The sequence below is a fragment of the Octopus sinensis genome, linkage group LG29 (assembly GCF_006345805.1).
Source record: "Octopus sinensis linkage group LG29, ASM634580v1, whole genome shotgun sequence".
Lineage (NCBI taxonomy): Eukaryota > Metazoa > Mollusca > Cephalopoda > Octopoda > Octopodidae > Octopus > Octopus sinensis.
This window is the reverse complement of record NC_043025.1, coordinates 8,506,648-8,528,986: the sequence shown is the minus strand read 5'-3', so window position 1 is coordinate 8,528,986 and position 22,339 is coordinate 8,506,648. Positions and strand designations below refer to the sequence as shown.

The following is a 22,339-nucleotide window of genomic DNA, read 5'->3' as shown; positions in this document are numbered from 1 at the left end:
GTTCCACATAAAAAGCACTGGTGCTGGTTCCACATAAAAAGCATTGGTGCTGGTGCCACATAAAAAGCATTGGTGCTGGTTCCACATAAAAAGCACTGGTGCTGGTTCCACATAAAAAGCATTGGTGCTGGTCCCACATAAAAAGCACTGGTCTGGTTCCACATAAAAAGCACTGGTGCTGGTTCCACATAAAAAGCATTGGTGCTGGTTCCACATAAAAAGCATTGGTGCTGGGTCACATAAAAAGCATTGGTGCTGGTTCCACATAAAAGCATTGGTGCTGGTTCCACATAAAAAGCATTGGTGCTGGTTCCACATAAAAAGCATTGGTGCTGGGTTAATAAAAAGCACTGGTGCTGGTTCCACATAAAAAGCATTGGTGCTGGTTCCACATAAAAAGCACTGGTTCTGGTTCCACATAAAAAGCACTGGTGCTGGTTCCACATAAAAAGCATTGGTGCTGGTTCCACATAAAAAGCACTGGTTCTGGTTCCACATAAAAAGCATTGGTGCTGGTTCCACATAAAAAGCACTGGTTCTGGTTCCACATAAAAAGCACTGGTGCTGGTTCCACATAAAAAGCACTGGTGCTGGTTCCACATAAAAAGCATTGGTGCTGGTTCCACATAAAAAGCACTGGTTCTGGTTCCCATAAAAAGCATTGGTGCTGGTTCCCATAAAAAGCATTGGTGCTGGTTCCACATAAAAGCATTGGTCTGGTTCCACATAAAAAGCATTGGTGCTGGTTCCACAAAAAAGCATTGGTGCTGGTTCCACATAAAAAGCATTGGTGCTGGTTCCACATAAAAGCATTGTGCTGGTTCCACATAAAAAGCATTGGTGCTGGTTCCACATAAAAAGCATTGGTGCTGGTTCCACATAAAAAGCATTGGTGCTGGTTCCACACATAAAGCATTGTTCTGGTTCCACATAAAAAGCACTGGTGTCTTCGTTCCACATAAAAAGCATTGGTGCTGGTTCCACATAAAACACTGGTGGTCTGGTCCACATAAAAAGCACTGGTTCTGGTTCACATAAAAAGCATTGGTGCTGTGTTTCCACATAAAAAGGGCATGTGCTGGTGTTCCACATAAAAAGCATTGGTACTGGTTCCACATAAAAAGCATTGGTGCTGGTTCCACATAAAAAGCATTGGTACTGGTGTCCACATAAAAAGCACTTTGTGCTGGTTCCACATAAAAAGCATTGGTGCTGGTTCCACATAAAAAGCATTGGTGCTGGTTCCACATAAAAAGCATTGGTACTGGTTCCACATAAAAAGCATTGGTGCTGGTTCCACATAAAAAGCATTGGTGCTGGTTCCACATAAAAAGCATTGGTGCTGGTTCCACATAAAAAGCATTGGTGCTGGTTCCACATAAAAAGCATTGGTACTGGTTCCACATAAAAAGCATTGGTGCTGGTTCCACATAAAAAGCATTGGTGCTGGTTCCACATAAAAAGCATTGGTGCTGGTTCCACATAAAAAGCATTGGTACTGGTTCCACATAAAAAGCATTGGTGCTGGTTCCACATAAAAAGCATTGGTGCTGGTTCCACATAAAAAGCATTGGTGCTGGTTCCACATAAAAAGCATTGGTACTGGTTCCACATAAAAAGCATTGGTGCTGGTTCCACATAAAAAGCACTGGTGCTGGTTCCACATAAAAAGCACTGGTGCTGGTTCCACATAAAAAGCATTGGTGCTGGTCCCACATAAAAAGCATTGGTGCTGGTTCCACATAAAAAGCATTGGTACTGGTTCCACATAAAAAGCACTGGTGCTGGTTCCACATAAAAAGCATTGGTGCTGGTCCCACATAAAAAGCACTGGTTCTGGTTCCACATAAAAAGCACTGGTGCTGGTTCCACATAAAAAGCATTGGTGCTGGTTCCACATAAAAAGCATTGGTGCTGGTTCCACATAAAAAGCATTGGTACTGGTTCCACATAAAAAGCATTGGTGCTGGTTCCACATAAAAAGCATTGGTGCTGGTTCCACATAAAAAGCATTGGTGCTGGTTCCACATAAAAAGCATTGGTGCTGGTTCCACATAAAAAGCACTGGTGCTGGTTCCACATAAAAAGCATTGGTGCTGGTTCCACATAAAAAGCATTGGTGCTGGTCCCACATAAAAAGCACTGGTTCTGGTTCCACATAAAAAGCACTGGTGCTGGTTCACATAAAAGCATTGGTGCTGGTTCCACATAAAACATTGGTGCTGGTTCCACATAAAAAGCACTGGTGCTGGTTCCACATAAAAAGCACTGGTGCTGGTTCCACATAAAAAGCATTGGTGCTGTTCCACATAAAAAGCACTGGTGCTGGTTCCACATAAAAGCACTGGTTGCTGGTTCCACATAAAAAGCTGGTGCTGGTTCCACATAAAAAGCATGGTGCTGGTTCCACATAAAAAGCATTGGTGCTGGTTCCACATAAAAGCATTGGTGCTGGTTCCACATAAAAAGCATTGGTGCTGGTTCCACATAAAAAGCATTGGTGCTGGTTCCACATAAAAAGCACTGGTGCTGGTTCCACATAAAAAGCATTGGTGCTGGTTCCACATAAAAAGCACTGGTGCTGGTTCCACATAAAAAGCATTGTTGCTGGTTCCACATAAAAGCAATTGGTGCTGGTTCCACATAAAAAGCATTGGTGCTGGTTCCACATAAAAAGCACTGGTGCTGGTTCCACATAAAAAGCACTGGTGCTGGTTCCACATAAAAAGCATTGGTGCTGGTTCCACATAAAAAGCACTCAGCCCACCCTGTAAAGTGTTTGGCGTGACGAAGTAGGATCCAGCTGTAGAAACCAAACTAAAACAGACTACGGCACCTGGTGTGGTCTCTGACGTTGCCAGCTCCTGTCAAACCGTCCAACCCATGCCAGCCTGGAAAAGGCTGATGATGGCGAATAAAAGACAGGATGGTCATAGCTGGAACGCCTTTGATCATAGGTCTGCTGGATAAGGGCTGATGTATAAGTTAGCTAACAACAACAACTGACAACAGATGGCACTCTGCATCTCTTCTCTTAATTTCTCTATTTCAGGTCCCTTCACATCTGATGCAATCCCCATCAAAGCTTACGGAGAAGATTTTGTCTCAATGAAAGCCGGGCATCAGAACAGTTTCCTTGTTGATTTATCATCACCATTACTATGGTACAAATTGCTTTCATTAAAATTTTTATTTATTGCTGTGTTTGTGTGTGGTAGGGTTGGTGGAGAGATGGTGATTTATTAAGGATGTTTGGGATAAATTTGGTGATTTTTATGTCTTACTAGCAGTATCGCCCAGCGTTGCTCGGGTTTGTAAGGGAAATAACTATATAAGCATTTTTAGAGAGTTACTTCCCTTATATAATAGCAAAAAAATGCGTTAAAAATGGAAAAAAATGAGGGTAAATTTTATTTTAAATCGTAGACTCATCGTAGACATTTTTAGAGAGTTACTTCCCTTATATAATAGCAAAAAAAATGCATTAAAAATGGGAAAAATTGATGGTAAATTATTTTTAAAATCGTAGACTCATCGTAGACGCGCGCTAATACCCAGAAGGGCTCGATATGAATCACGACTATAAGATACCCGAATTTGGTTAAACTGCACCGCAAAATGTGGGAGTAGTTGGGAATCTAAATCGTAGGAGACAGACACTCACACAACTACTGTTTTATATATATAGATTATTTCAAGAACAGCTTCATGTAATGGCAACCAGTCGCTGGTGTTGGAGAGCATAAAGATTAAAGTTGTACTTGAGAAAAAGTCAGCTGATGTGGAGGACTAGAAGCCATCTGAATATTGGAGAAGCGTTACCTGTATCATGCTGGGTATTAAAATGCCAACATCATGACCACTGCTCAATGCCCTGTGAACACTGTCAAGCCTAAAAGAAGTTTGTTTTATATATTTCTATATAAGGGATTTGGGATAAATTTCATGATTTTTTATGCCTTCTTTGTCAGGAATGGCTTGGTGTATTGGTGAGCTGGCAGAAATGTTAACACGCCAGGCAAAATGCTTAGCGGTATTTCGTCTGCCGTTACATTCTGAGTTCAAATTCCGCCGATGTCAGCTTTGCATTTCATCCATTCGGGGTCGATAAATTAAGTACCAGTTACGCACTGGGGTCGATATAGTCGACTTAATCCGGTTGTCTGTCCTTGTTTGTCCCCTCTGTGTTTAGCCCCTTGTGGGTAGTAAAGAAATAGGTATTTTGTCTGCTGTTACGTTCTGAGTTCAAATTCCGCCGAGGTCGACTTTGCCTTTCATCCTTTCGGGGTCAATAAATTAAGTACCAGTTATGCACTGGGGTCGATATAATCGACTTAATCTGGTTGTCTGTCCTTGTTTGTCACCTCTGTGTTTAGCTCCTTGTGGGTTGTAAAGAAATAAGTATATTGGTGAACAGTCAACAGCAATAGGGAGCATAAAAAGTTAGCTAATATGGAGGACTGGAAACCATCTGAAAACTGGAAAAGAATTACCTGTAGCATGATGGTTCATACTGGGTATTGAAATGCTGACATGTCTCCATTCATTTTCCCACATGGCCTCACACTCAACACAAAGGCCTACATCAAGTGCATGGAGGAGGTATTGATACTCTGGGTCAAGAGGGTGGGTACTGGAAGAACCTATTTCTGGCAGCAGGACGCCGCACTGTGCCACACAAGCAGGAGAACCCAGTCATGGCTCTCAGACAATTTCTGCGGCCACAACACCCCTAACATCTGGCCACCTAACTCCCTAGACTGCAAATCCCTTGATTGTTATGTGTGGGACACAGTTGAGCGAGAGACCGACAAGACTCCTTGTAACACCAAAGATGAACTGAAGGCAAGGATTATGGCAGCATTCACCAACTTAAACACGGAGACCATCTAGAAGAGTTGTAGGAGATTCTGAAGTCGTCTGGAGGCCATGGTTGAAGCCAATGGTGATTTTATTGAATAAATTTATTCTTTAGTATTTCAAGATATTTTTCTGTAATTTTGGTAAATATATCTGTTAAAATTAATTGAAAGAAACACAGAACATCTCAAAATAAATACGGTAACAAAAGGGTTAAAGTCACCATGATATTTTTAACCCTTTTGTTACCAACCCGGTTGAAACTGGCTCTGGCTCTGTCGTACAAATGTCTTGTTTCCATAAGTTTTGTATTAAAATCTTCCACCAAACCTTAGTCACAATTTATGTTCCTAACACTAGCTGAATGATAAATAAGTTATTTTACTAAATTCTTTGTTATATTTAAAATTAATTGAAAGAAATACAAAGCATCTCAAAATAAATACGGTAACGAAAGGGTTAACACATGGTTATGATGCTCCCCCCCCCCTACTGCTCATCTTGCTTAATTCAGACAACAATTTATTCACCGTGCTCTCTTTTCCTTTATTGATATTTTGAAAGGTTTTTAAAAGAAGAAAAGCTTGAAATCAAAGTCTGGTTTTCTGTTGGGGCCAGTACCATTCCCAGGATTGACATCGGTGACGGGGACAGTTTAGACAAGACTATCAGGAGCCGAAGGAAACCGAAGGATAAATTGATTGGCTCTGTCTGGGTCCCTCTGCGGGAGCTGTGCTGTGGACCGAAGAAGAACGTTTATCGAATCAGGTATGTTAACTCTGGTATCTGATATAAGGTTCTGATTTAAGGCGGCGAGCTGGCAGAAACGTTAGCACGCCGGGCGAAATGCGTAGCCGTATTTCGTCTGCCGTTAGGTTCTGAGTTCAAATTCCGCCAAGTTCAAATGTAATCGACTTAAACCGTTTGTCCTTGTTTGTCCTCTCTGTGTTTAGCCCCTTGTGGGTAGTAAAGAAATAGGTATCTGATATAAGGATTTGAGGTGGGCTTTCAGGCCCCTCAACTTTTGATCTAATCAATTGTGTATATATATTTATACATATGTATATACCTGACTGGTCCTCTTCTCTCTTTCGCCCTAATCACCATTCGGAACTTTGCTTGCACCAGACTGTGGTCTGTCCAGCATTCTGATCCATTCAAGGACTTGACATTACAAATGTCATAAATGTCGCGCTTGCGGATGATGACATAATCCAGCAAGTGCCAAACTTTAGACCTTGGATGCATCCATGTTGTTGTGTGATCACCTTTGTGCACAAAATGAGTGCTTGCAATGTAAAGTCCATGTTCTTCGCAAAGCTCCAACAGCATGAGACCATTGCTATTCATTTTCCCTACGCCAAAACGTCCTAGAGAGTTCCATGTTTGCCAGTCTGTTCCAACTCTGGCATTAAAATTCCCCAGTAGAATGACTTTATCAGAATTGGGGATTTTTCTAAGTATGGCTCTCAGCTGGGTATAAAAGATTGTTTTATCTTCATCACAGCTAGTCAAAGTAGGTGCATATTAGAGTAGCAAACCACTTACCTTTCAAGTGCAACCGTAGGGTCATTATACGTTCATTTAAGTGAGCTGCGCGAAGGCGCACGGCTCGTATAGTGAATGGGGAAATCTTGGTCTGCAATGTTTGCAGTCGTGTATGCTTGTCAAGAGCAGGGCTCATTAGCCACCAACGGAGCCGCAAATGCAAAATATAAGTTAATCCTAGAGCGCACAATGTTCCTGAAGGTCGGCAATGGTCTTCCTCGGTCACGAGTGGACAGCCATCATGTATATACCTACATACATGTACACACACCGGTAGATACATACATGCATTTATATATATATATATATATATATATATACATACATATATATAATTGAGTAGTTGAATGAATTATCTTATTATGGATAATTCGGTTAACCGATACCTGGGTAGCAAATTCACGTCAGAAAAACACGGTTGAAGCTACATGCCAAGGGCAGAGATCACGTGCTATTGTGTGGGAATTTCTGTGTTTTTTTAAATACAAATAAATGAAAGAATGGAGTTGAACGACGAATTAGCAAAATTACTTTAAATAAAGGAATTTTGTTAATTCATCATTCAAATCCACTCTTTCATTTATTTGTATTTTTAAAAAAATACATACATATATATGTATAAAATTAACAGAAGGCTGTGAAAGATTTCAGAATATTTATAAAGAGAAGGTCTTACAGGTGTTTCCTAGATATTTTATATATCCCTACTGTCTCTGATGAAGGGATATATAAAATATCCCGGAAACAGCTGTAAGACCTTCTCTTTATAAATGTTCTGAAAGCTTTTGCAGCCTTGGATTTTTTATCTCATTCTGTTAATTTTTTATACATATGCATGTTAATATATGACCTATGTTGGACTCCTCATTTGCATAATCACCGAACCTGGAGCTTAACTATAGTCTGCCCATAGCACTTACTCAGCATTACCTGACGCCTTTGGGTCTTCTTGACACCATTATTTCATAACCTATATATATATATATATATATATATATATATATATATATATATATATATATACATATATATATATATATATATGTGTGTGTGTGTGTGTGTGTATATCTATATATCTATTTTATTCTATGTTTTTAGATATCACATGACTGACCGTGCTATCAGATCTTGTTAGACATCGCTGGTCACAGTGCACTTTGCATCATTTTAGCTTTTGAATGACGCCACATTGCTGGCTAGGTGGACAGGCCAGTATGCCCAATTGATTAAAAGGGGAACTGGAGCCAAGTGAAATGAAGTGGTTTGCTCAAGAACACAACACACCACTTGGTCTGGGAATTGAACCCATGGGAGTGCAACTGCCTAACCACATGGCCATGTGTCTTCATGTATTTAAATATATGAAGGTGGAAATGCAAAAATATGTTTTGCCATAACAGATTTTTTTCATAAAATAGTTTTACTGGAAATATATCTTTATATATAAAAGAGAAGTTGTGTGATGTCTGTCTCCTACGATTTAGATTCCTAACTACTCCCACATTTTGCGGTGCAGTTTAACCAAAACCGGGTATCCTATAGCCGTGATTCATATCGAGCCCTTCTGGGTATTAGCGCGTGTCTACGATGAGTCTAAGATTTAAAAAAAAATTTACCATCATTTTTTTCCATTTTAATGCATTTTTTTCGCTATTATATAAGGGAAGTAACTCTCTAAAAATGTCTACGATGAGTCTACGATTTAAAAAAAAATTTACCATCATTTTTTTCCATTTTAATGCATTTTTTTCGCTATTATATAAGGGAAGTAACTCTCTAAAAATGTCTACGATGAGTCAACGATTTAAAAAAAAATTTACCATAATTTTTTTTCCATTTTTAATGCATTTTTTTGCTATTTTTTGGCTATAACTCTCTAAAAATGCTTATATAGTTATTTCCCTTACAAACCCGAGCAATGCCGGGCGATACTGCTAGTTAGTATATATTCTCACAAGGTGAATATATACTGTGCAAATCATCCTTTCTTTCTTAAATGGGTTCTCTTAATTTTTTCCGTTCTGTGGAATTTACATGGGTCCTACAAGTAAATATATAAATTTTGTTGTTCATTTTTCTTCTGTTTCCGGTTAAATTCCAGCGGTCTTTATCCCATCTTCAATGCCCGAGCTGCCAATTTACATGGTATGTTTCTCCGATGTCACATCACACTCCAATTACAGGTAATTCAAATACACTCTTTCATTGTTTTCAATATGTTTTGCATTGGCCATGCTGGAGCACAGCTGCCATGTATTTTTTATTATTTCATTTTCCATATTGTATCTGTCCTATCCGGTCGGGCGGCTTGCTCAGTCCATTATAGCTCTTCCATGTCGGATGTCCCAATTTTCCATAACGGTCTAGCGATGGGTTACATAGCTTGTAACCATCACAGCCAGATTATATTGAAATCAGAGGATGGGATGTTGTTTCCGTTTAGCTTCACTTTTTGAAATTTTAAAATTAGGTGAAAATTTTCAAAATTGATATATTGATGTAATATACATACACATATACGACGGGCTTCTTTCAGTTTCCGTCTACCAAATCCACTCACAAGGCTTTGGTTGGCCCGAGGTTATAATAGAAGACACTTGCCCAAGGTGATACACAGTGGGACTGAACCCGGAACCATGTGGTTGGTAAACAAGCTACTTACCACACAGCCACTCCTGTGGCTATCTCTATAATTTCTTCATTATTAAACCAACAAAGAAGACCTCTACACAGTTACTGAACTTGTTAAAAATAACACACAATATTCCCTCAAATTGCATCCTGTCATCTTAATTAAAGACAGATGCATTTGCTAATGTAGTTTGTAATATACAGAAAGAGGGGATGATCACAGCCGGAATGTCTTTGATCTGACATCTGCTCAGTCAGAGGGAGTTAAACAATAATCACAACACTGCTATGCAGTGGGACTGAACCTGGGACCATGTGGTTGGTAAGCAAGCTACTCCTATGCCTATCTGTCTAAAATATTCTACTTGTTTTATGTTCAAACTGACCAGATCCAGACTCTCACACCTACCCTATTTTAAATATAGGATGGCTTTATAAAAACAAACTCACATACAGGGATAAACTCATAGGATGGAATCTTGAAGCTTGGAAATAATATGAGATTAATTTGAAACAAAATGGATAAATCATTATAACATTTGACAGAGGAATAGTATTTAAACCATCTGTATCTGGTCTAAATATTCTACCTGTTTTGTGTTCAAACTGACCAGGTTTGTCCTATGGCGTCATTCTAAAAATAACCAATTACATTATCAAAATCTCAAAGCTATGAAATAATGGACGATTAATTTAAAACAGTATGAATTAATAAGCATTACATTGGACAGAATAATTTGAATGCTAAAGGGTTAACCTTTTAGCATTTAAGTCAGCCATATCTGGCCTAAATATTCTACCTGTTTTGTATTCCAACTGACCAGATTTGTCCTGCAATGTCATTCTAAAAACAAACCAATTCATCATCATCCTCATCATCGTTTAACGTCCGTTTTCCATGCTAGCACGGGTTGGACGGTTTGACCGGGGTCTGGGAAGCCAGGAGGCTGCACCAGGCTCCGGTCTGATCTGGCAGTGTTTCTACAGCTGGATGCCCTTCCTAACGCCAACCACTCCATGAGTGTAGTGGGTGCTTTTTACGTGCCATGTGAGGCTGACAGCGGTTGGTGCTTTTTACATGCCACCGGCACAGAAGCCAGTCAAGGCGGCGCTGGCATCGGCCATGTTCGGATGGTGCTTTTTATGTGCCACCAGCATGGAAGCCAGTCATGGTGGCGCTGGCATCAGCCATGTTCGGATGGTGCTTTTTATGTGCCACCGGCACAGAAGCCAGTCAGGGCAACGCTGGCATCGGCCATGTTCGGATGGTGCTTATGTGCCACCAGCACGGAAGCCAGTCATGGTGGCGCTGGCATCAGCCATGTTCGGATGGTGCTTTTTATGTGCCACCGGCACAGAAGCCAGTCAGGGCGGTGCTGGCATCAGCCATGTTCGGATGGTGCTTTTTACATGCCACCAGCACGGAAGCCAGTCAAGGCAACGCTGGCATCAGCCATGTTCGGATGGTGCTTTTTATGTGCCACCAGCACGGAAGCCAGTCAAGGTGGCGCTGGCATCGGCCATGTTCGGATGGTGCTTTTTACGTGCTGCCGGCACAGGTATCGTGTAACTACAATTTCCATTTGATATTCGTTTTGATACTGATATTGATGTACTTGACTCAATAGGTCTCCTCTAGCACAGCAGGTCACCTTACAATCCAAGGTAAGCACAGCAGGTCGTTCTGAAATCCAAAGGTACTTTGAATGGGCAGGGGCTATGCGAAACTGGTGGAGGAAACAGCCCGGGTCTTTGCAGTCACAGCATATCTCCAGAGATCTCGATTATTTCATCAAAATCTCAGAGCTTTGAGATAATGCAGGATTAATTCAAAACAATGTGAATGAATAAGGATTACCTTTGACAGAATAATCTGAATGCTAAAAAGTTAATCTACTTCCTTTTTTTTCTTCTTGTCTTCCCTCCAAATTTTGGCCTCTTCAGAAGGACTTGCTGCCCGGCACAAAACGCCACTTAGCGAAAAAGGCATCTACCATCATGGCTGTTGACTCCAAGAGTGACTCTGATGACTCAGACTGGAATGACATTCCTACAGAGAAAACCAGCACTGATCGCCATTGTGGCCACCCCCGCAAAAACCACCAGAATTTCCTAGAAGTCTTTGAGGTCCACATATCAGTTGAGAAGGCCATGCATTTGAAACATGTAACCAACAAAAGCAGGTAAGGCATGAAGACCACCATTAGACATCAATTTTCATAATTTGTTTTTTTGCAAGTGTGGCTGTGTGGTTAAGACATTTGCTTCCCGATGATATGGTTTTTGGGTTCAATCCCACTGCATGGCACCTTGGCCATATGTCTTCTACTATAGCATCAAGCTGATCAAAACCTTGTGAATGGATTTCGTAGATGGAAACTGAAAGAAGCCTGTTGTGTATGTGTGTGTGTTTGGGTACAGGCATGGCTGTGTGGTAAGAAGTTTGCTTTCCAACTACCACATGGTCCTGGGTTCAGTGTCACTGCATGGCACCTTGGGCAAGTATCTTCTACTATAGCCTCTTCTACTATTCTATCTGTTTTGTGTTCAAACTGACCAGGTTTGTCCTATGGTTTCATCCTAAAAATAACCAGTCACATTATCAAAATCTCAGAGCTATGAAATAATGGATGATTAATTTAAAACAATATGAATTTATGGTTAATCATCATCATTGTTTAACGTCCGCTTTCCATTCTAGCATGGGTTGGATGATTTTGATTGAGGGCTGGCGGACCAGATGGCTGCACCAGGCTCCAATCTTGATTTGGCAGAGTTTCTACAGCTGGATGCCCTTCCTAACGCCAAACACTTCGAGAGTGTAGTGGGTGCTTTTTATGTGCCACCAGCACGGGGGCCAGTCAGGCAGTACTGGCAAAGACCTTGCTCGAATCGTTTTACTCATGCCACCAGCACAGGAGCCAGTAAGGCGACGTTGGTAACAATCACACTCGAATGGTGCCCTTTTACATGCCACTGGCATGGAAGCCAGTTGGCTGCTCTGGCAACGATCACGCTCAGATGGTGCTCTTGGCACCCTACTAGCACGGGCACAAGTGCCAGTAAGGCGACTCTGGTAACGATCATGCTCGAATGGTGCCTTTTAAGTGCCACTGGCACAGAAGCCAGTTAGCCGCTCTGTCAACGATCACACTCGTATGGTGCTCTTTGCACCCTGCTATCACGGATGCCAGTCATCGATTTTGATTGATTTCACTTGCCTCAACAGGTCTTCGCAAGCAATAAATTTAATAAAAGCATCTAATTCTGACACATCATGGAAATTCTTCAAACTGAAGTCCTTCTTGAGAGACACATTTTTCTATTCGAGTGAATACAGAATTACAGATACAGTTTATGGAACTTTGATTTACTGTTGAGTGACTTCTGGCCACCCTATGTGTGTATATGTTTGTGTGTGTGTATTCTTTTACATTTTTCAGCCCTAAGGCTGTAGCCATGCTGGGGCACTGCCTGCGTATGTTTTGGAATCTCTTCGACTTGACATCGCATGGTAGTTGTAATACAACATATGAGATATGTCGTTTGTTTCCTGTATCCGCTGCAGAACTTGTCTGGCCCCTGGGGAAATGTTACCCTGCTTGGAAACAGGTGAGGGCTGGGGACAGGAAAGGTATCCAACTGCGGAAAATCTGCCTCATTGATTTCTGTTCAACCCCTGCAGGCATGGGAAAGTAGACATTAAATGATGATGATAATGGTGATGATGATAGTGGTAGTGTGATGAAGCTCATCGTCATCATCATCATCATCGTTTAACGTCCGCTTTCCATGCTAGCATGGGTTGGACGGTTCAACTGGGGTCTGGGAAGCCAGAAGGCTGCACCAGGCTCCAGTCTGATCTGACAGTGTTTCTACAGCTGGATGCCCTTCCTAACGCCAACCACTCCATGAGTGTAGTGGGTGCTTTTTATGTGCCACCTGCACAGGTGCCAGGCGAGGCTGGCAAACGGCCACGATCGGATGGTGCTTTTTACGTTTCACCGATGTTGATTATTATTAATTATGAAATCGAAATTGAACCAAATTCAATGACTGGCACCTGTGCCAGTGGAGCACTAACAGCTCCATCCGAGTGGGATCACTGCCAGAGTTGCTGTCTAGCTTCCGTGCCGGTGGGCAAGTAAAAAAGCACCATTTGAGCGTCATCGTTACCAGCGTCACCTTACTGGCATGTGTGCTGGTGGCATGTGAACAAAACATTTGAGCAAGGTCGTTGCCAGTACTGCCAGACTGGCCCTCGTGCCGGTGGCATGTAAAAGCACCCACTACACTCTCGGAGTGGTTGGTGTTAGGAAGGGCATCCAGCTGTAGAAACTCTGTCAGATCAGATTGGAGCCTGGTGCAGCCATCTGGTTCGCCATTCCTCAGTCAAAACCGTCCAACCCATGCTAGCATGGAAAGCGGACGTTAAACAATGATGATGATGATTATAATGATGGTGATAATGATGACAATGTTGATGATACTGATGATGATGATCAAACTGAAGTCCTTCTTGAGAGAGGTGGCGAGCTGGCAGAAACGTTAGCACGCCGGGTGAAATGCTTAGCAGTATTTCGTCTGCGTTACATTGTGAGTTCAAATTCCGCCGGGGTTGACTTTGCCTTTTATCCTTTCGAGGTCAATAAATTAAGTACCAGTTACGCACTGGGGTCGATGTAATCGACTTAATACCTGTGTCTGTCCTTGTTTGTCCCCTCTGTGTTTAGCCCCTTGTGGGTAATAGAGAAATAGGTATGATGATGATGATGATGATGATTACTATGTTAACCCTATCATAATGTTTTTCTCTATCTCTAAATTAATGTGTTTTCAGTGGCAAGATCTGTAAGCCCAACACATACGTCTCCTTTCAAAGTGGCTACAAAAATCGGACAGTGTCCACCTCTGTTGTCCACAATGCTGACTGTCCAGTGTGGGACTTTGATGTCGACACCCTGCTCACCTCTCGCCTGCTCTATGAAGAGAACAAGGTAAGATGTCTGATCGGTTCACAGCCCCTGTCTTTTATATTATTGCCTGACTTTCAGATTCGTTCAACTTGCACCAGTCTATGATCTTACTGAAGGAAGGGCACAGTTAAGGGTGTAGTCCTAGATGTTTAACCCTAAGTTGAAATCGATCAACATCAATGGAATTTGTAGCTGTGATACCAGTGCTGGTGGCACATAAGAGAACCATCTGAACTTGGCCGTAGCTAACGCCGCCCCGACTGGCCTCCATGCTGGTGGTATGTAAAAAGCACCATCCGATCGTGATTGTTGCCAGCCTTGTCTGGCACGTAAAAAGCACCATCCGATCGTGGCCGTTTGCCAGCCTCGTCTGGCACGTAAAAAGCACCATCCGATCGTGGCCGTTGCCAGCCTCGTCTGGCACTTGTGCTGGTGGCACGTAAAAGCACCCACTACACTCTTGGAGTGGTTGGCGTTAGGAAGGGCATCCAGCTGTAGAAACTCTGCCAGATCAAGATTGGAGCCTGGTGCAGCCATCTGGTTCGCCAAACCTCAGTCAAATCGTCCAAAGCATGGACAGCAAACGTTAAATGATGATGATGATGATGATGATTGATATGATGATTCAAATTCATGCAACAAGACCATTATTAGTAAAACTATTTTCATTCAAAAACAAGGAGTTTTAGTGACATACATTTTTTTTTCTTTTTAAATCAATCAACATCAATGGAAATTGTAGCTGTGATACCAGTGCCGGTGGCACATAAGAGAACCATCCGAACGTGGCTGTGCCAGCGACGCCCCGACTGGCTTCCATGCCGGTGGCATGTAAAAAGCACCATCCGATCGTGGCCGCTTGCTAGCCTTGCTTGGCACCTGTGCCGGTGGCATGTAAAAAGCACCCACTACACCCATGGAGTGGTTGGCATTAGGAAGGGCATCCAGCTGTAGAAACACTGCCAGATCAGACCAGAGCCTGGTGCAGCCTTCTGACTTCCCAGACCCCAGTTGAACCGTCCAACCCCATGGAAAGCAGATGTTAAACAATGATGATGTTTAAACCGGCCCTATCCGGCCAAAATATTCTACCTGTTTTATGTTCAAACTAGTCAGATATGGTCATTCATAGCTACCTTATTGTGTCATTTTTAAAAATAAACAATCACATCATTGAAATCTCAAAGCCATGAAATGATGTAAGATTAATTTTACATGGTGTGAATACATAAGCTTTACATTTGACAGATTAATCTGAATGCTAAAGGGTTAAGAAGACATGAATGTCATGCTTGGATATCCTTTGATCATATATCTGTTTGGAGTGGACTGACCTAGGGTTAAAAAGTGCTGTATTTTGCTGTGAAGCCGGGGCTCTTAGCTCTAAGCACTGAGAAATGAGTCAAATAGTAATACAGAAAACTCCATGAGCAACACAGCAATTTACAAACATGAGTAAGGCTGTGAGCTGACAGAATTGTTGGCACACTGAGCGAAATGCTGAGTGACATTTTGGGATCTTTTCCGTTTGACCGGCAGTTTTTTAAAATAATTTCCACGTAACTAAACACTTTTAAACTTCGTATACTGGTAGAATGTGTTTATAAAACATCTTTTTCTCTTGGCTTTATTGAGAAAATTCTATAGTTTGTAAGATATTTGTTGTTTTTTTTTCTTTAATTTCTGCAATTTCAACCAATCAATGACGTCTATTGAGGTGAAAACATTCTGTGCCATATGAATATGTCCCTCGTTTAAGAAACAGGGATCTTTTCGGTTTGACCGGCAGTTTTTAAAAATAATTTCCACCTAACTAAACACTTTTAAACTTCGTATACTGGTAGAGTGTGTTTATAAAACATCTTTTTCTCTTGGCTTTATTGAGAAAATTCTATAGTTTGTAAGATATTTGTTGTTTTTTTTTCTTTAATTTCTGAAATTTCAACCAATCAATGACGTCTATTGAGGTGAAAACATTCTGTGCCATATGAATATGTCCCTCGTTTAAGAAACAGATTGGGTTTATTTACATTTGTGAAGAAATAAAAGATACCCTTCCACAGTCCAATGATTGAAGCAAATAAAGGAGAGAAGGATCCTGTTGGCTGTCCCCACTCCCTTGCCTCATTCAGGAAATTGAGTTGAAGGGAAGGGACCTGTTGAGTTGGCAACAATTTGACCACAAGTCTGTGGTCCTGGGGTTACAGGGTCCTAATATCAGAACCAGACAATATTACAGATTCTTTCTTTTTTTCTTTTCTTTTCTTTTCTTTTTTTTTTGTTATTATTTCAGAACTTGGTCTTCAAAGTTTGGCATAAACCAGAGAACTCTTCCAAAGATATCAGTAAGAAAGAATTCTTCTCCGTCATCATCATCACCAGCACCACCACAACCACTACCACCACCACCACCACCACCACCACAATTGCCACCACAAACACCACCACAACCACCACCACAACCACCACCACAAACACCACCACCACAACCACTACCACCACCACAACCACCTCCACAACCACCACCACAACTACCACCACCACAACCACCACCACCACAACCCTCACCACAACCACTACCATCACCACCACCACCACATTTGCCACCACAAACACCACCACAACCACCACCGCAACCACCACCTCCACAACCACCACCACAACCACCACCACCACCACAACCACCACCACCACCACAACCCTCACCACAACCACTACCATCACCACTACCACCACCATCACCACCACCACCTCCACAACCACCACCACAACCACCACCACCACAGCCCTCACCACAACCACCACCACCACAACCGTCACCACCACCACCATTTAAGACGTTGCACAGTATCCAATATTGTGAGGTTGTTCATTGAAGCTATTGTGTCTGCCGGGGCTTTGCACTGTTTGTCAAGTCTTAACAAAGACCCCAGACAGACCAGTACTTTATGCAGTTCCAAGTAATGCCGACTTTTTCAACACACCTAGAATATAGGGTATTTCTAAAGTTCCCAGATACTTCTTCAGGTTGGGAGGTATTGAACCCAAGGCGGCGAGCTGGCAGAAACGTTAGCACGCCGGGCGAAATGCGTACCCGTATTTCGTCTGTTGTTACGTTCTGAGTTCAAATTCCGCCGAGGTCGACTTTGCCTTTCATCCTTTCGGGGTCAATAAATTAAGTACCAATTGCGCACTGGGGTTGATGTAATCAACTTAACCTGTTTGTCCTCTCTGTGTTTAGCCCCCTTGTGGACAGTAAAGAAATAGGTATTTCGTCTGGCGCAACGTTGTGAGTTCAAATTCCGCCGAGGTAGACTTTGCCTTTCATCCTTTCGGAGTCGATTAAATAAGTACCAGTTACGCACTGGGGTCGATATAATCGACTTAATCCGTCTGTCTGTCCTTGTTTGTCCTCTCTGTGTTTAGCCCTTTGTGGGCAGTAAAGAAATAGGTATTGAATCCAATGCTTCTATGACAAGAGGGACAACCTTTATGTTTGACTCTCAGCTACCACACATTTTAGCGTTCTCAGTTCTCAGGACTCCATATTTATCAGTCTTTTCTCTTTCTTTAACAATCATATGTTAATCTCCTGGCACTGCCACGTCAATTATTAGGATTTCTTGTTTGTCCCTCCTAACGGTTACTATATCCAGCCTTTGGTGCTCTAACATCTTGTTTGTCTGGAAATCAAAGTCCCAGAGTATTTTTGCTTTCCCCTTTTCATCCATTACCTTTTCCGGTGTATGTTATTACCAAGCAGTGGAGGCGCAATGGCCCAGTGGTTAGGGCAGCGGACTCGCGGTCATAGGATTGCGGTTTCGATTCCCAGACTGGGCGTTGTGAGTGTTTATTGAGCGAAAACACCTAAAAGCTCCACGAGGTGCCGGCAGGGGATGGTGGTGATCCCTGCTGTACTCTTTCGCCACAACTTTCTCTCACTCTTTCTTCCTGTTTCTGTTGTACCTGTATTTCAAAGGGCCGGTCTTGTCACTCTCTGTGTCACGCTGAATATCCCCGAGAACTACGTTAAGGGTGCACGTGTCTGTGGAGTGCTTAGCCACTTACATGTTAATTTCACGATTAGGCTGTTCCGTTGATTCGGATCAACCAGAACTCTCATCGTCGTAACCGACGGAGTGCTAGGAGAGAGAGAGAGATTACCAAGCACCTATTACCTTGTATCCATACTTCTGGCATAGTACCCAGTGAAGGTTTTGAACTTATTTGTCATACCTCTGCTTGTACTCTTTCTGCACAAGACTTTCACAAGCTCTAACAATGTGAGTTACGCTTACGACCCTCTTCATGATGGCTAGGAGAAGCACAGGAGGGAATTGCCTGGTTTGGGTGGTATGTTTATATAGGGCGGCGAGCTGGCAGAATCGTTAGCACTCTGGGCGAAATGCTTAGCAGTATTTCGTCTGCCGCTACTTTTCTGAGTTCAAATTCCGCCGAGGTCAACTTTACCTTTCATCCTTTCGGGGTCGATTAAATAAGTACCAGTTACGCACTGCGGTCGATGTAATCGAATTAATACGTAAGTCTGGCCTTGTTTGTCCTCTCTGTATTTATCCCCTTGTGGGTAGTAAAGAAATAGAAATAGGTATTACGTCTGCCGTTACGTTCTGAGTTCAAATTCCACCGAGGTCGACTTTGCCTTTCATCCTTTTGGGGTTGCTTAAATAAGTACCAGTTACGCACTGCGGTCGATGTAATCGAATTAATACGTAAGTCTGGCCTTGTTTGTCCCTTCTATGTTTAGCCCCTTGTGGGTAGTAAAGAAATAGGTATTTCATCTGTCTTTACGTTCTGAGTTCAAATTCCGCCAAGGTAGACTTTGCCTTTCATCCTTTCGGGGTCGATTAAATAAGTACCAGCTACGCACTGCGGTCGATGTAATCGAATTAATACGTAAGTCTGGCCTTGTTTGTCCTCTCTGTGTTTATCCCCTTGTGGGTAGTAAAGAAATAGGTATTTCATCTGTCTTTACGTTCTGAGTTCAAATTCCGCCGAGGTCGACTTTGCCTTTCATCCTTTCGGGGTCGATGTAATCGAATTAATACGTAAATCTGGCCTTGTTTGTCCCCTCTATGTTTAGCCCCTTGTGGGTAGTAAAGAAATAGGTATTTCGTCTGCCGTTACGTTCTGAGTTCAAATTCCGCGAGGTTGACTTTGCCTTTCATCCTTTCGGGGTAGATTAAATAAGTACCAGTTACGCACTGGGTCGATATAATCGACTTAATCCGTCTGTCTGTCCTTGTTTGTCCCCTCTGTGTTTAGCCCCTGTGGGTAGTAAAGAAATAGAAATAGGTATTACGTCTGCCGTTACGTTCTGAGTTCAAATTCCACCGAGGTCGACTTTGCCTTTCATCCTTTTGGGGTTGCTTAAATAAGTACCAGTTACGCACTGCGGTCGATGTAATCGAATTAATACGTAAGTCTGGCCTTGTTTGTCCCTTCTATGTTTAGCCCCTTGTGGGTAGTAAAGAAATAGGTATTTCATCTGTCTTTACGTTCTGAGTTCAAATTCCGCCAAGGTAGACTTTGCCTTTCATCCTTTCGGGGTCGATTAAATAAGTACCAGCTACGCACTGCGGTCGATGTAATCGAATTAATACGTAAGTCTGGCCTTGTTTGTCCTCTCTGTGTTTATCCCCTTGTGGGTAGTAAAGAAATAGGTATTTCATCTGTCTTTACGTTCTGAGTTCAAATTCCGCCGAGGTCGACTTTGCCTTTCATCCTTTCGGGGTCGATGTAATCGAATTAATACGTAAATCTGGCCTTGTTTGTCCCCTCTATGTTTAGCCCCTTGTGGGTAGTAAAGAAATAGGTATTTCGTCTGCCGTTACGTTCTGAGTTCAAATTCCGCGAGGTTGACTTTGCCTTTCATCCTTTCGGGGTAGATTAAATAAGTACCAGTTACGCACTTGGGTCGATATAATCGACTTAATCCGTCTGTCTGTCCTTGTTTGTCCCCTCTGTGTTTAGCCCCTTGTGGGTAGTAAAGAAATAGGTATGTTTATATGCCAGGCTTGTTCGACCAAGTAGACCAGTTAAACAGCTCAGTGTTTGGTTTGGATGAGATTACCAAGTGCAGAACTGATGAGGTGTCCGGACTCACCCTGAAATGGGTCAAGACGAAGCTATCCCTTGATTCTTTACCATTTAAACAGGCCATATGGGTCCCAAATTTTTTTTTGGTTTTTGTGCTCAAACTGACCAGATCCAGCCTCTCGCACCTACCCAACTATGTCACTCTAAAAATAAACAATCACCTCAAAAAACATTCGATTGAGGTCATTGCCAGTGCCGCTGGACTGGCTCCTGTGCAGGTGGCATGTAAAAAACACCATTTCGAGCGAGGTCGTTGCCAGTACCTCCTGACTGGCCGTCGTGCCGGTGGCACATAAAAGCACCCACTACACTCTCGGAGTGGTTGGCATTAGGAAGGGCATCCAGCTGTAGAAATACTGCCAGATCAGACTGGAGCGTGGTGCAGCCTTCTGGTTTGCCAGTCCTCAGTCAAAATCATCCAACCCATGCCAGCATGGAAAGTGGATGTTAAACGATGATGATGATCATCATCATCATTGAAATCTCAAAGCTACGAGATAATGTATGATAGGAAGTAAATATAGGTGCTGGCATGGCAGTGGGGTTAAGAAGCTTACTTTGCAACAATGCCGTCTCGGGTTCAATCCCACTGCAGGGAGGTACTTTGAGCAAGGGTTTTTATTTTATAACCCTGGGTCAACCAATGTTTTGTGAGTGAATTTGATAGATGGAAACTGTGTTGAAGCCTGTTGTATAGATATGTGTGTATGATGAATTTGAAACTGTGAATAAATAAGCATTGCATTTCACAAAGTAATCTGTATGCTAAAGGGTTAAGGGTCAGGGTGACCATAGTTTTTAAGGGTTTCCATGAATAATCTTTAGGAATTTCTCTCATTTGGGAGGCAATTTTTCTTTTTTGTCTTTTTAAAATTTTTTCCTTGTTTTTGTCATTTTATTTTATTTACATGTTTCTTATGTAATTTCTCACCTGTTGAAAGTACTTCCTGTGTTTTGGCTCTTCTTTCAGGTAAATCGTGTGACCAGGTCATTGGGTACATATCTGTCGACCTTGTGCCACTTGTCTCCGGGTTACACCAGCTCTGTGGCTGGTACAACATCATGGATTTTGGTGGTCAGTGTCGAGGACAGGTAAAGGTCAGTACAGCCTCAGGAACCCCTTTTCACTTCCAACCCCCTGACTCCTCAGCCCCTACTCTCCCTTGACCCTGATTGCCAAATGCTGAGATTGAACCCAAAACCACTCAGTTGAGAAGGCAGGCTTCTTAACCACAGAGCCACACCTGCCCATCCTATCGTCAGAATGGTCCTTAATTATAAAGACATTGAGTATACTGTATGATTGTTGATTATGTGACCATACCATATAACTTAAATCATTTGTTATCAACCTTCCTGAAACTGCCCCTGGCTCTAGTACAAAATGTCTTGTTTTCATAAGTTCTGAATTAAAATCTTCCACCAAACCTTAGTCACAATTTATGTTCCTAACACTAGCTGAATGATAACTAAGTTATTTCACTAAATTCTTTGTTATATTTAAAATTAATTGAAAGAAACACAGAACATCTCAACAGAAATATGGAAACAAAAGGGTTAAAGTCACCATGATATTTTTAACCCTTTCGATACCAACCTGGTTGAAACCAGCTCTGGTTCTGTAGTACAAATGTCTTGTTTTCATAAGTTTTGAATTAAAATCTTCCACTAAACCTTAGTCACAATTTATGTTCCTAACACTAGCTTAATGATAACTAAGTTATTTTACTAAATTCTTTGTTATATTTAAAGTAATTGAAAGAAACACAGAGCATCTCAACAGAAATATGGTAACAAAAGGGGTTAAAGTCACCGTGATATTTTTAACCCTTTCGATGCCAACCTGGCTGAAACCGTCTCTGGCTCTGTAGTACAAATGTCTTGTTTTCAAAAGTTCTGAATTAAAATCTTCCACCAAACCTTAGTCACAATTTACGTTCCTAACTCAAGCTTAATCTCTATATATAAACAGCAAAATGTCTGTCTGTGTGTGCATGTGTGTGTGTGTGTCCTTTATACAAATCCACAAGTTTTCAGTTAGAGGGCTCGCACTTTCTATGGTCATTCAAAACCGTCCAAGGGTGGTCGTGCACATCTTTACATTTCCCCAGTCACCCTGCAAAGCCATTAAAAAATCAATAGAAGTGACTTTTTTGTGAATTTTCTGTCCAAAACCCAATCAAAATGCATGAAACTTGATATACCAA

At 42.0% G+C, this 22,339-nt stretch overlaps 1 protein-coding gene across 1 annotated transcript in view; it reads left to right on the top strand.

The window, feature by feature from the left end:
• The window catches only part of LOC115226010 (C2 domain-containing protein 3-like), a 163,433-nt gene that overhangs the window by 118,729 nt on the left and 22,365 nt on the right, over nt 1-22,339 (top strand). Inside the window, exons 36-42 of the mRNA XM_036514798.1 lie at nt 3,053-3,164; nt 5,425-5,628; nt 8,510-8,591; nt 10,984-11,222; nt 13,880-14,036; nt 16,309-16,360; nt 21,103-21,230. Coding sequence (XP_036370691.1) covers nt 3,053-3,164; nt 5,425-5,628; nt 8,510-8,591; nt 10,984-11,222; nt 13,880-14,036; nt 16,309-16,360; nt 21,103-21,230 — 974 coding nt within the window. The remainder of the gene's footprint in view (nt 1-3,052; nt 3,165-5,424; nt 5,629-8,509; nt 8,592-10,983; nt 11,223-13,879; nt 14,037-16,308; nt 16,361-21,102; nt 21,231-22,339) is intronic.